We start from the raw sequence: 15,853 nt of genomic DNA, 5'->3' as shown, positions 1-15,853 counted from the left end.
CTTGGAAATAGACATTTAATTTGAGGCCAATTCTATCATCATCATCATCATCGCAGCCCGGAAGACGTCCACTGCTGGACATAGGCCTCCCCCAAAGATCTCCGCGACGATCGGTCCTGCGCTGCTCGCATCCAATGCCTTCCAGCGACCTTGACCAGATCGTCGGTCCACCTTGCTGGAGGCCAATTCTAAGAAAATTAGTATTTTTCTAGTATTATAATAAAAAAATCTCATCTTCCACATTGTGTACAGTGGAATACGTATTTACCTCCACTGCATTACACAGTTATACAAAATATTTTTTTTATCTTGTTAGCAAAATTAGGGGTAGTTTCAATAATGATATACTCTTCCGCCGAATAAATTATGTAGCAAAAAACTTTAAATTTTGAGATTTAAATACAGTAATAATCGATTCACTCCATATACCTATTAGGTCACATTTTTCCGTACTCTAAACAAATTCATTCGATATAATATAAACGAAATGCCGCCTATTTACTCATGTCAATGAGCAAACATTAAGAAATATTAATTTTCTTCATCCGTATTTGCCTCCACATGTTCAATTTTAACACTTACAAAATCAGTGGGTTCTAACTCCTCATTGTCAATTGGTTCTTGTTTTATTACCTTATTTTTTACAAAATCATTGCTTTCATCACCGTCTTTGGATGTATCTTCATCTTTACCATCATCAGATTCTTCATCACCGTCTTCTTCGTCGTCGCCTTCATCATCATTCGCGTTCTCCTTGGGACTTTCTTCAGGTAAGTCCAGTTTTTTAAATGTAACAAAATTAGCCAAAAAGACATTTTCTTTCTTGGGAGGTCCAAAGATACTGTTCATGACCTCTTCCTCTAGACCTAGTTCGCATTCCCTCGGGTCCATTTTCCTGTAGAAGTCCTTTATATTCACTACTGAATCCTTGATCCCGTGGCGTTTTCGAAGGTGCTTTACGATAGTTCTTCTCACAGCATACGACTTGGGGCAAACTTTACACTGTGAAAATATTACATAAGAATTAATAAACAGGAAAAATCGAAATCACTTTTTCCACTATATATTGTATTTATAATCACGCTGACAAGCAGCAGTAGTTTCAGCTCTATTTGAGTCAATATAGGGAAAGAAGCACATACACAGATGGTATGTCCATGTAGGTCCTATTGAAAAGTGATATATCAGCAGTCAAGCACTGAGATGTCACTACAATTGTTAAATACTTATTCTTCAAATGCTTCGACACGCCTTTTTTCTTGATGTGTATTGGTTCCCAAGATCCCTCCACATACACACAAATTGTCATACTCCTTTGCAATATTATTACTACTACTACCACCAAAGCTGAAAATGTTTACTAACAGCTTTATATATACGATATTATGATAAATTCCGGTTATTTTTTTGGACAATTAACACAGCGCCATCTAGTCCCAAGTTAAGCTAGCTAAAACTTGTGTTATGGGCACTAGATAGCTGACACAAATACATAGATATTATTTCGTAAATACATACATATTATACATAGAAAACACCCAAACCGATACAAACAATGATACTCATGAATACAAATGTTTGTACCGTGCATAGAATCGAACCCCCGACCACCAAGTAAGGCGGTGTGCTACACCACTAGACCACTGAGGCCGTCTAACTCCCTCTCGTTTATGTTGTAGACTCACCCTGTATGTATTGATAGAGCTGTGTGTGAGAACATGATGACGTAGGCCGGCGGTGCTGCTGAGCGACTTGTTGCATATGGGGCAGGAGAAGTGCGACCTCGTGTGGGTCGTCCGTAAGTGTCGCAGCATGTACCGTTCGTCTTGGTACGTTTTATCTGATGGGCAATAATTGTACATTACTGTGGTACAAGGTGGGATTGTAAGAAGAGGGACTATTGATTGTATTGCTAGCAATATCAGCAGGACTACATTATACTGTAATCTCAATATATGTATTACTTAGTAAGTCAATAATTAAATAGAATAAATTGATAATGCCAGAGGTAGCCAGTGATGTACGCCAATTAGCTTGCTTCTTAAGCTGTGTTTCGGTTGTAAGGCAGTTTGTTTCCCATTCCAATTATGGTACATAAAAAAGTAAATATACTCAAGAATAAAAAAGATATGGAAAGGCGCAATCCAATATGATTACATCGGAATTGGTTTCTAAATTACTTCTTCTACGGCTTTCAAGGGTTTTTCATTACGATTAATTCCTAGTAAATTATGATAGGATGTCATTTCCATCTATAAGGATAGGAAGGTTCCCGGACATAAATTATGCAACTATGTACTTGTAAATCTTAATTTTAATGCACTCACCGCATAAAGGACATTTAACAGATCCTTTTCTGGCCTGATGGATTTTCATATGTTCACGTAGCGAGCACGCGCTTGTAAACATTTTCGAACATATTGGACATGTTTCCAAATCTAAAAAAGGAAAACATCTTTACTAGTTTTAACTACACTTAGGTCGAAATGTACATTGTTTAAAAAAAAATTAAAAATATAACTTTAATAATTTAAGTTCAAAAGATGATTTTTCAATATATGTTTTTTTTTGTATTGACATTCTATTATTTAAGCGTGTGAAAAAAATGTTGTAAAATGTAATTTAAACTTAACACATTAAGTCGATTTCCCCAATATTTATTTCAGTTAATGCATTTAATTATTAAGCATATCACACATATCATGTGAATTATTTATTAATGTAACCTACATCATTAATTATGTAATTAATGATGTAGGTAACATACTGATGTAGGTATTTATTACCTACTCAGTTGTTAGCTATAGTTAATTGATAAAAACTCACTCTCTCCAGTGTGTTTTCTAATATGATAGGTGAGCTTTGATTTCTGCACAAATGTCTGACCACAATACAGGCAAGCATATGATGTATCTTTTGAATGAGTTCTGTAACAGAAAATATTATATATAACTATTATTTTTAAAATCCAAGTAAATTAATTTTTAATATCAATCTGTGGAAACAATCCACATATACATTTTTGCTTCTTTTGCAAAAAAAATATATGTTGTTTGTTCCATAGTCCCACCTCTCAAGACATCTTGATATTAGAAAGGACTGGTAACAATATTATTATATTGTCATTATATTATTATACAGGCAGATATTGACATAATCCAATATATAAAATAATGTTGTCGCAGTGTTTGTTACCTACATCCACCGTAACAGCTTTACTGACTTTTATGAAATTTTTGTGATATCGGGTAAGTCTCAGAAAATCTATTTTTATACCCCTCAATTATAAGAGTAACCCATCCCTCATTTTTTTGACAAAAAATGTATTTATTTTAAACTCCAAATTATCACTCTTCTACCATCCCCTACTTTTATTTTACAACTCCTATTTTTAATAGCGATATTAGTACTTCAATGTGTATGGCAAAATAACATTTGCTGGGTCGGCTAGTATACATATATTGTTTATGTCATTCCAGAGGGTTAAGATGTTTCACTACCACATCTTATTCTAGATATAATGTATATTACGGTACCTGGCGTGAGAGGTGCAGGCGCCCTTGTCCGCGAAGGTGCGTGGACACTCCGGGCAGGCGTAGGGCCGCTCGCCCGTATGACGACGTTCATGCCGCAGCATGTTGGATCGCTGCACGAACCGCATCGGACAGTACGAGCATGCGTGCCGAGGGCCCTCGTGGATTTGTACGTGTTCGCGGAATGAGTCCTTCTTCTACAAAACACAAATATATATATGACGCACTTTACCCGGCAAACTTTTTTTTTCGCATTATCGAATGCTGTTGGCCACAGCTGGCCTTTACAGCTTCACAGGACGATAGGGGGCAAATGCAGATGACACTCCAAACCCGCGGAAGGCTTTATGGAGCGGCTGAAGGCCAAATCCCGCCTGACGGATACGACTTTAATCTGAGGGCACCGCTAGGGGTCGATGGGCTCAGGCTGTCGTAATTTCGATCCCCGATTAAATTGGGATCGATCAGAGAAGAAACCGCCGATCTGTCATCACTAGGCATCCAAGCTCCATTCAAAGCCTGACGATACCTCGTTTAAAAGCGAAGACTGTGTCGCAATATATAAAATATTTATATTACTAATATTATAAACGTGGAAGTTTGTGAGTGTGGATGGATGGAAGTTTGAAACTCTTTCACGCAAAAACTACTGAGTGGATTTTAATGAAAATTATTTTTACTGATTTTAACTACATACACGGGTAATCTAAATATATATAACTCAAAGGTGACTGACTTAGTGATCTATCAACGCGCAGCCCAAACCACTGGACGGATCGGGCTGAAATTTGACATGCAGGTAGATGTTATGACGTAGGACAAGGGGATAAAATAGGGGATGAAAGTTTGTATGAAACTTTGTCAATTTTAAACAGATCGGGCTGAGACTTTCTTTGCATAAAGTTACTATGACGTAGGCATCCCCTAAGAAAGGATTTTGATAAATTCCACCCCTAAGGCGATAAATTAACGAGAGCGAAGCCGCGGGCAAAAGCTAATAAGTTATAAATATCATGGGGATTAAACTGCGGGGACAGTTTTTTATATAATTGTAACGACAAATGCCTCATTTGTCGTTACAATTATATAAAAAACCATACTGAAAGTACGTGAAGAATACAACAAAAAAAAGAATATTTAATTATCTATGGTAGATATTAACAATAAGTAATAAACTCACCATAAAAACTTTGCCGCAGTAGTCACAAGTAAATGTCTGTTTGTTAGGTGCATGGTCCTGTTTGTGCATATACAGCGAAGACTTGTATTGGAACGACTTGCCGCATTCTGAACATTCAAATGGATGTCGACCAGGATGTCGGAGTAAGTAATGAAGTTTTCTGAAAAAAAAAATCATTGTCTTTATATTTTACTAGCTGTACCCGCGACTTCGTCCACGTGGAATTTAACTTTCATTTTCTAAAATAAAAGTAGCCTAAGTTACTCCTTATTACATCAGCTACCTGCCAATAAAAGTCCCGTCAAAATCGGTCCAGCCATTTAGGAGATTACCCGGAACAAACCGTCTGTCGGTCTAACAGACGGACAGACAAAAATTATAAAAAGTGTTTTTTTTTTTGTATATGTACCGTATTTATATTCATATTCATGTAGTAAAAGACGGTTATTTCAATATTAAAAAACAGACACTCCAATTTTATTTATATGTATAGATGAGGACATGTAAATTTCATAGTGTTGATATAATATGCTATATAATGCATGCCGTGGCGTTGTGGCTTATGGGCTGTGTTATGTACTAAAGTGGGTACTTTGTAAAAAAGAGTCAATAGATGTCATTCTGGCCAGTGTGATGTGTGCTTCGAAAAATACGTGTTTTAGTGAGTATATAATAGTGGCGACGAGAGAAAATAGTGGAAAAGTGCAATAAAGTGATTATTATCTTACTAATTACATAAATAACAATAATGGGCATAAAATTTAACGAGTTTGATATAGCACATGGGTGTTGGCAAAATTATATAGAAAGGTTATGTTTTTGCTTCCAAGCTAGTGAAATTGAAGAAGATACAAAGAAAAAAGCGAATTTATTGGCGGTCTGTGGCCCTGAATTATATGATTTAATCATTTCTTTGATATCTCCAAGTAAAATAAGTGATGTGACTTTCTCTTTTATTGTGGGCATTTTGAATAATCATTTCCATCCGAAACCTAATGAAATTGTAGAATCATATAAATTTCACACAAGAAATCAAGAGGAAGGTGAAATGATAAAAAATTATATTGCTCAATTACGTAAATTAAGTATAGGTTGTAATTTCACTGATTTAGATCGTACTCTGAGAGATAGATTGGTGTGTGGAATATTAGATAAAGATATTCGGAGGAAACTGCTTCAACAAAGGCAATTAACATTTGAACAAGCTTGTGACATAGTATTATCACAGGAAACTGCAAATTTTGATGCAAATATTATCACACCATGTAGTACAAATACTCCAGTTCTTGATACAATAGTGCCAATGGATATTAACAAAGTACGGGTGAGTCAGAGAATGTCTTCTCAAAGCACAAATAAGAATAATGAGAATATGTCAACCTGTTTTCGTTGTGGGAAACCACATAGGGGTGAATGTAGGTTCCGCTGGACTAAATGCCATCATTGTGGGAAAATTGGTCATATAGAGGCAGCCTGTTTATTGAAGTCCAGCCAAGGTAAGAAGTATAATTCAGAATGTAATGGGCTATATGAAGTGGGAATCAACAGCATTAGACAAGACAAAGTGGATCCTTTTGTGATTAGAGTATTCCTTAATAGAATGGAATTACTGATGGAAGTAGATTCAGGTTGCCCATATACAATTATAAATGAGATAACAGCCAAACAAATATGGAAGGGTAAATTACCTAAACTAGAATTAACAGATATTGCATTAAAATCTTACACAGAAGGTAAATTAGTATTATTAGGTCAGACGAAAGTCCATGTAAAATATAATCAAATAAGTAAAATTATGAATATATTAATTACAAAAGGTAGTGGTTCAAGCCTAATTGGCAGGAATTGGTTTGCACAATTGGGTATAAGTATAGAAGGATTAAATAATGTTAAATCAATGGATTTTAATAAGGGACAGATAACACAATTGTTATATAGATACAAACAGATTTTTGAGCCTGGTTTAGGCAAATACACTGGACCAGTAGTGAATATTACACCAAAAGAGGGTTCTGTACCAAAGTTCCTTAAAAGTAGACCCATTCCATTTGCAATTAGAGAAAGAGTATTCAAAGAAATAGACAGACTGGTTCAAGAGGAGGTACTAGAACCTACTACACATTCTGAATGGGCTACTCCGATAGTCCCAGTATTAAAAGCAAATGGTCAGGTACGTTTGTGTGGAGATTATCGGTCCACTGTGAATGCAGCTACTAATACAGATACATACCCTTTACCTACACTTAATGAAGCTTTTGTACAGCTTCAGGGGGGAGTAATATTCTCAAAAATTGATTTGGAGCAAGCATACACACAGGTGGCTGTCGATAATAACACAGCCAGCTTGCTTACAGTAAATACACCTAGAGGATTATACAAAGTAAAGCGGTTGGCCTTCGGTGTTAAAGCTTGTCCTGGTATTTTTCAAAGGCTGATGACTTCATTACTGGCAGGAATAACAGGGATAGCTGTTCTGTTAGACGATATCGTTATTTCTGGTAAGGATATCAACATACACAATGCAAGACTGGAGATGGTGTTACAGAGGTTACAAAAAGCTGGTCTAAGAGTGAATAAAGAAAAATGTTTATTTGCAGTACCTAAGGTCAAGTTTTTAGGTTATTTAATAGATGAGTCAGGAATACATCCATCTAAAGAGAAAATTGATTGCATTGAGAAGACACCTGCACCAAAAAATATAAAGGAATTACAGGCATTTCTAGGACTTCTTAATTTTTATGATAGGTTTTTACCTCATAAGGCAACCATTGCTGAACCATTATATAGATTATTAGAGAAAGGGTCCAAATGGAAATGGAACAAAGAACAACACACTGCTTTTACAAAATTGAAAACAATGTTATCCAATGAAGATACGCTGGTTCACTATGATGGCACTAAGAAATTGATTATGTCGTGTGATGCTTCTCAGTATGGACTTGGTGCTGTTCTAGAACAGGAAATGGACAATGGTATGGTGAAACCAGTTATGTTTGCATCACGTACTATGAATAGCCATGAGCGAAACTATGCTCAGATTGATAAAGAAGCAGCTGCTATTGTTTTTGGTTTGAAGAAATTCCATCAATACATAAGTGGACGGAAAGTGATAATTAAAACAGATCATAGACCACTGTTAGGCATTTTTGGACCAGGAAAACCAATTCCTACAATTATATCACCCAGAATGCTGAGGTGGGCACTTTTATTGAACTCATATGATTACGAGATTCAATATGTAGAAGGCAGGAAGTTAGGAAATGCTGATGCATTAAGCCGGTGGCCAGCAGAAGAATCAACTATAGAAAAGGAATATTCAGGAGTTTTATTAATTGAGGAGACACCAATGGAACTAGAATTTACAGCTAAAGATGTAGCAAAACTTACGAGAAAAGATAAAGTTTTAAGTAAAATATTGTATTGGATAAGAAATGGATGGCCTTCTAAGGTACATACAGACTATAAAATGTTTATGAAAATTAGAGAGGAATTATCTGTACATAGTGACTGTATACTGTGGGGAAATAGAGTGGTGGTGCCAGAGAAAATGCGCTCTTATATTTTGGAAGAATTACACCGGAACCATGATGGTATAGTTATTAGTAAAGCTTTAGCTAGAAGTTATTTTTGGTGGCCATGTATGGATAAACAAATTGAAGAGATGATAAAAAACTGTAATATTTGCTCAGAAAATAGGAACATGCCTGCTCCAGTTACTCATCAGTGGTTGAAACCAGATAAGGCCTGGTCAAGAGTACACGTTGATTACGCTGGACCTTTTCAGGGCAAATCTTTTTTAATACTCATAGATGCATACTCTAAGTGGCCAGAAGTTAAAATAGTAAATGATCTTAGCAGTGCTACATTGATTCGAGAATTAAGATATATTTTTGCTGAACAAGGTTTACCTGATTCTATTGTAAGTGACAATGGTCGAAGTTTCATTTCAGAAGAATTTCAGAAATATCTTAAGAGCTGTGGAATTAGACAGATATTAGTACCTCCTTATCATCCATCATCGAATGGGCAAGCTGAACGTACAGTACAGACAGTAAAAAATAAACTTAGGAAAAGAACATCAGAACCCTGGCATGTCCGATTGCCGAACTTATTATATGGATTGCGAGCCACACCTAACAGTGTTAATGAAAAAACACCTGCGGAACTTCTGAACAACCGTCGGTTCAGAACACAGTTCGATTATTTAAATCCATTATCGTATAAAACAGATAGAAAATTAAGTGCAAATGAAAACAATGAAAAACTTAAAGTACGGTCATTTGAAATTGGTGAGTCTGTGTATGTTCACAATTATAGCAAAGGACCTCGATGGTTACGAGGAATGGTGGAGAAGAGAGTAGGGGTATGTAGATACTTGGTACGATGGAATGGAAGGTTGTTGTTGAGACACATTAACCAGATGCATAAAGGAGGGATAACAATTAATGGAGACAGTTTAAAAAATACTTCAAGGCCTGATGCAACCCAATATAATAGTGATGATGAAAGTCATGTGGTTATACCATCTCCAGAGAAATGGGCTGACATCATTGGAGTATCAGGGCCACAAGACATTGTAATGCCAGGAAGTTCAGGTGAAATATTAAGGACAAAGAGAGCTTTATCATTATCCCCACCTACACTATCTTCCAAGAGAGTAAGATCGCGGGTAGAGTGTAACTTGGAGGACAAAGAGTCTGAGGTTGAAACAGACGAATCATTTGAAGTAGAATAACTCGCCAACCATTCTAACAAAAAATTAGCCTAGTAATTAGTTATTTAAGTGTTAACAAAATGTGCATGGACAATAAAATTTAAAAGTGAATGTAAATTGTGTTGTGAAAATGTTTACCAATCTCGGGGGAAAGATATGTTATGTACTAAAGTGGGTACTTTGTAAAAAAGAGTCAATAGATGTCATTCTGGCCAGTGTGATGTGTGCTTCGAAAAATACGTGTTTTAGTGAGTATATAATAGGCTGTTTTTCAATCTCTCAATGACAAGTGTAATTGTAGTACTGATATTTCAATTCCAGCAATGATATTTCCGAATTAATACGATATTGAAACATTACAGAAAAAAGGTTATTCCTTCTTGCAAGGACGGTAACGCAGTTGCATTTACCCTGGTGTTGCGTTTTCATTGGTGGCAGTCATTTTTTTTTGACAGCTCACACAACGCCATCTTGGTTAAAAGTTTATAAGCAGAGCTTTAGTTATCGTTACTAGACAACTGATACAAAGACTTAGATGTAAATACATACATAATAAAGATCCAGACCGATACAAATAATCATACTCATAAATATAAATGTTTATACCTTGCGAGGAATCGAACCCACTACCATCGGAATTAAAGCGGTATGCTAAGCCGCATCAGGTGACACGCAAGCCCGTTTACCCGCTATGCTATAAAAAACTGGTTGACTGCCGTTGTCCACTTTTTGTCACCACTAGTCTTTTTCTTCCTCTTTCTAATAAGAATGGTAATAAAGGAAACATAGGGTTTTAGAAAGAAACCCTTAACATTCAAAATGTCCCATGAGGGTCGTGCCCCCTTGGGCCCCTCATTGAGAAACACAGGTCTACCCCCTCCTCCCGACTTTTGTGACCGAATAATCCTAATAGAAATTTTACTTGAAAAGAGTGTACCTCTCATCCATGGTGTGCATGACCTCCCTGCAGAGCTTGCACTTGTACTTGCCGGGCCCGTGCGCCTGCGCCACGTGCGTGCTGCACGCGCGCGAACTCGGGAACTCGCGCCCGCACACCGCGCACTGCGCCGCCCGCTCCGGACGTCCGCCCACTGTGTGCACGGTCTGACCACAGATAAATAAAATTTATAACTAGCTGATCCCGCAAACGTTGCCATATAAATTAAAATCACTATTAAGAAATAAGAAGATGGTAGAAAGGTGAAAATTTAGGGGTTATGTATTTTTAATGCCATATTATAAAAAAATTAAAAAATGTTAGGGGTGGACAACCCTTATGACTTAGGGATGTGAAAATTAGTTAGTAGCCGATTCTCAGACCCACTATATACAAAGAGTATGGTTACTAACATTGTGACACGAGAATTTTATATATAAGCTAATAAAGCCTTTATTCAGATATCAGTTTTATTTTACATTTACATTTTACATCTCCTACTACATATATATTTCCTAACAAGCAAACTGTGTCCAGTGGTCTCTATTGTTAGCAGTTCTTGTCGAAGTACCACCTGCCACCACTTGATATCATCTTCAGCTTCTGTACGGTCTTCCTCTTCTCCTTTACATATCCTTAGTGTACCAATGCATTTGGCACAGATAGTATATATACAGTTACAACAGATACACATTTTACAACACAACATAAATTGTATTTGTATTAATGCTGAATGTCGTTCCACACTTTATCGACTTTACAATACTAAATCTCGTTCCATTGATATTATTGCACCTCATATTATTTCATGATTTATTTATGTGAGATTATTGCAAACCTAGTAGTTTCAGTCCATTCTTTTATTATTATATTATACATATACATTATTATATTTACTAAATGTATACTGTTTAAAAAGTTCTGTAAATACTAACAAATTTAATAACTGTAAATTTGTTTATTTTACTAATAATATACATGAAAAAACTCAGACCGCTACGAGCAATCATACTCATGAATACAAATATTTCTATCGTGCGAGGAATCGTACCCCAACCGGAAGTACGGCGATGTGTTCAACCCGCTAGACCGCCCAGGTCGTCAAACCCATTGTCACACAATGTCTCCTTGTTGACGTAATTTATGGATATTTTATTTAGATTTATGTTGTCATATATGATTGATATAACTGATTCATGTTGACACATATATACTTGTGAACTATCACAAGTATATTGGCCAATAATGTTAAAACATATTGTCAGAGGTAATGCTGCAATTATGCTTAAATAATTATATGCGACGAATTAAACAATATTCATACAACTACTTGTATTCTTATTTTATTTTCTATACTTTGTCTTAACTTAAAATTGTGAACAATGTAATATGTTAGGAAGAATAACCTGTGTTTAATACATTTTTTAGTATGTTGGAGTGAACTGGCACAGATTTCGAAAGCCAGGCCTAAATTTATTAAATTGTACTGATATATTTGTGAATAAAAGATTATTATTATTGTCATGCTTTATTTTTACAATCTTTGCTGCTTTTTTAATGCTTCATGGGGTATAGCACACTTATGGGCTGAAACCAAATAAGTGTGAGTGTTTGTAGCGTATGTTTGTGTGGGTGTGGGTGTGCGTGTGTGTTCAATTATTAGTAATTTGATTACTTACTCTGATATGTAACTTAAATGATTTCCTATGACTGAGTGGTTTATACTGGCAAGAGTCCAACGAACAGAACACCTTTCTTGCCTCAGGGTGAGTGTCCTGGAAGTGTTCTCTCATCTCCTCTACTGTGGTCATCACCAAACAACAGAGGCAGCACTTCAACAGGTATGATGGTGCAGCTTCTTCAATGTTTTGATGTTTCTCCAAGTAATGATGAATAAACCATACCTAATAGGATTAAAAAAAAGAAATTGTACAATTTTGTTCATAAAACAGTACACCTATCCATAACCAGTAACTATCACTTATATACATGAATACCACTTTAGACTTCACACTGTCATGCTATACCTGTGATACCTTAGGTATGTGATTACTTAGACATTATCATACCAGTTGATTAAGATGTCATGTTTCTTATCCTATAATTGCCCTGCCTAATCTGTACCTTACATCAGAGAGACAGTTTACAAAGCAAGCTGCTTGGAGGCTGAAATAAGTAAGACCTTTAGTGAATTTTAATACTTATTTAGTACCTGTACTAGAGTTAGATAGTTAGAAAATTAAATGAACATACTTTATTTATTTTTCTAACTAACCTGTACTAAACAAGCAGATATTAAAATTTAATAAACATACTTTCCTTCTAAAATACATTTTGCATATAAATATATAAAACTTAACTATATACAACCATAGATCAATAAAAAATACAAACTTACAATACCTTGTCACTATATGTTTCCAAACAACTTCTACATTTATAATACTGATCTTGATACTTGTCAAAATGCACCTGGACTTGGTGCTTCTCTCGGTCAGTTTCATTCCAGAATAATGTTGGACAATACTTGCATTTGAAACCAAGATGTGGGCTAAAACAATTGTCATACTCCATGATATCCAAATGTTCAATCAGATGTTTTCTAGTAGACTCCCTATTATCAAACTCTTTGTCACAAAACTGACATATCCATAGATCATCAAAATCTGCCAATTCCTCTGTCACATGTGTCTCAAGTTCTGGATGGCTATCAAATGTTGTAGCACATACTCGACAAGAAAACATGGGCACCGATTTGACGCTGTGCATTTTCCCAACATGTCCTGGATATTCTTGTACAGGAAGCTTGGTGTTACACAGCACACAGGTCACCTCCAATGTCCCATTTGTTTTTATTGCTTCATAGTTTATATCAGACACAATTGGTACTGTATTTGAATTTATGTCATCTAAAGTTTGACTTACATAATTAAAATAACACTTCTCTAATAATATTAATTCCATTAGTGTCACATCAAAATCTTCATCACCTTTATAATTTTTTACTATTTCATCATCCCTCTTCTTTATTTCATCACTTTCTTTGTCATCCTCTTTAAATTTATCATCAACTTCAGTAATAACTTCATGCTTGATTTCTGGTACAAAAACATTGAGCATTTCAGATGCTTCATTGTTTTCAGTCTCCCGAGTCTCAATAACTTTATTCTCCAAGTCCACATAACCAAATCTAACTTGATTCTTCAGTTGCCCATCAATGAATTGAGAGCTGACATCGGCACCAAACACAGAGAATGGTGGGTCTCTCCCAGATATGACGTTAGTAAAACATTTCAATGTAAAATGGTGGTAACCCATGTAGTGATTGAAAAAAGTTGTTGACAAGTTATTTGCTTTTGTGCACAATAAGCAGAAGAATTTTGTGCCACCTTCGTAGTCAAGTTCCCACATGTTCTCATCATCAATACTAGTGGTTCCGTTAGTGACATTGTGTTTTTGTAAGAGGTGTGTTTTATATTGGTCATCATCCGACACTCTAAAGTGACAAAGACGGCAGTGGACCAGCTTATGGGCAACGCTAAGATGTTGGCGGAGTGCAGCTTCAGTTTCAAAATTCTCAATACATTGAGAACAGGGCCATGGAATATGAAATTTAAGGTGGGCCCACCAGGAATCTCTGTCTGGTACAAAGTATCTGAAATTTAAAAAAATATACTTTTTTTTTAATTTATTTATTTATATTTGTATAATACAACATAAACTTACAGCTATTTGCCAACACATTTATACTTAAAAACTATTATATTTAACTACATACACTACTTAACTATATCAAGACTACTATAATTTATTTTAGAAGGCAGACTTCTGTGTACATGTCAGAACATTGGACCTTACCCTAAAATAAGTTTAATAGATGCAATGCTTGAACAGTGGAACAATTACTAGTGTGGCCTGTCCTTATATCATACAGGTATATGATAGGGTATGTACAAAGATGAGTATTCTATAGTACAGACTTGATGAATTGTTGCACTCAAACCCTAATATAAAACACCAGGAATTAAAATTCTGATTTTTGTAACTACATTAATACAAATAAGAATTAGAGGCCCTATGTCTAGGAATGACGATTCATCAGGTTAACAACCATGTGATACTCTCTGCAAACTTCATGCTCATCCTAAAATCCTACTCCATTCCACTCTGCCAGAATACTGTAAGCACACTTCCATTAACAAAAATTAAAAAAATAAATTTCCTTACACCTTCCCCTGATGGCTTGCTAAAATACACCAATACCAAACTACAAAAATATTACATGCAAATTCTGCTGCTGCTGCTGTGCTGCTGCAAATAAATTACCTGCAAATTCCACAAAAATCCTTTTTATGATTAAGCACATAGTGAATAATCATTTTTGCTCTGTTTATAAACCATTCTGGACACAGCAAACAACTATAAGGTCCTGTTGGGTTTAAATCCTTCATATACAGCCAAACATCTGTAGGGCGTTCTATTACTTTGGGAGGCAGCACTCTCTTTTTATGCAATTTAATTGTGATTGATGCCTTCTTGGTGTCTGTTTTATAAACAGCTTTCTTTCTTTTTTTCCTAGGTCCATAGTCTTCATCGGTAAAATTTGTCTCAAATTGGTATGGATTAGATTTTTTAGCTGCTGCTAATACCGACAATGGTTCGTCGTCTGATTCGTCAGAGGTCATTTTATGCTTCTGTATAAAATAACAACTAAGATATATATTATATTTCTGCTTGTAGTAATTACTACTAATCAAATCACGGCACTGAAGTTTAGTTTGTGTGTGGGACGCTTAATAGAAAATTTTATTAATATTCAAAGAAAAGGTTTTTTAAAAACAGTTAGGTAAATACACGAAAAAATACAGCAAACATGTCACAGAACAGTATCAGTAGCATGCACAGAATAAAGTCAGATTGTCAGATAGTATCCATCAAAGACAAATTGGAATTGTTGAACACTTGTCAAGAATGACAGAATTTCAAATGCAATTCGTCGTCCCTTTCTAAATAATAAATAGGAACTAAAAAAAGAAGAATCAAACACAACTGTAACGAGAGTTTTTTTTATTAAAAATGCCAAGCTATTTCTCTATACTGCCTAAAATATAAGAGAATTAAGAATATTTTTTTGGGGTTGATATATTTTGTGTACTACATTAAATATGCAGTACACAATTTAAAACACTGTAACTAGAACTGCAACAGTTTAATGACAGTAATAATAATAATATAATAATCTCAGAACAATTCACACAGCGCCATCTAGACCCAATTTAAACTAGCTAACAGCTAGCTTTATATTATGGGTACATGGATACATTTTTTTCGTAAATACATACATATTATACATAGAAAAGACAGTAATATATTATTGTTTTATATAGTGTCTGGCTGACTAAGACTTAACTTTTGCGATAGGTGGATTATTTACCATTGTAATGAGAAAGGTAGTAGTTTATAAAAAATAGTACTATAATTAACTAATG

At 35.2% G+C, this 15,853-nt stretch overlaps 1 protein-coding gene across 1 annotated transcript; it reads right to left on the bottom strand.

The window, feature by feature from the left end:
- Window positions 1-184: 184 nt before the first annotated feature.
- On the bottom strand, window positions 185-15,285 carry LOC131846794 (zinc finger protein 33B-like). Its single transcript, XM_059196198.1, has 10 exons — window positions 14,691-15,285; window positions 12,768-14,019; window positions 12,044-12,268; window positions 10,365-10,531; window positions 4,714-4,873; window positions 3,537-3,730; window positions 2,827-2,927; window positions 2,328-2,438; window positions 1,686-1,840; window positions 185-1,002 (listed from the first exon to the last, which is right to left on the bottom strand). Exons 1-10 carry the CDS (start codon window positions 15,047-15,049, stop codon window positions 532-534), a joined length of 3,195 nt encoding a protein of 1,064 aa, XP_059052181.1. The 5' UTR covers window positions 15,050-15,285; the 3' UTR covers window positions 185-531.
- Between the last annotated feature and the right edge of the window lie 568 nt (window positions 15,286-15,853).

This window comes from Achroia grisella, unplaced genomic scaffold (genome assembly GCF_030625045.1).
Source record: "Achroia grisella isolate CSIRO2021 unplaced genomic scaffold, CSIRO_AGI_Agris_v1 utg512, whole genome shotgun sequence".
NCBI lineage: Eukaryota > Metazoa > Arthropoda > Insecta > Lepidoptera > Pyralidae > Achroia > Achroia grisella.
This window is presented reverse-complemented; position numbering and strand designations above follow the sequence as displayed.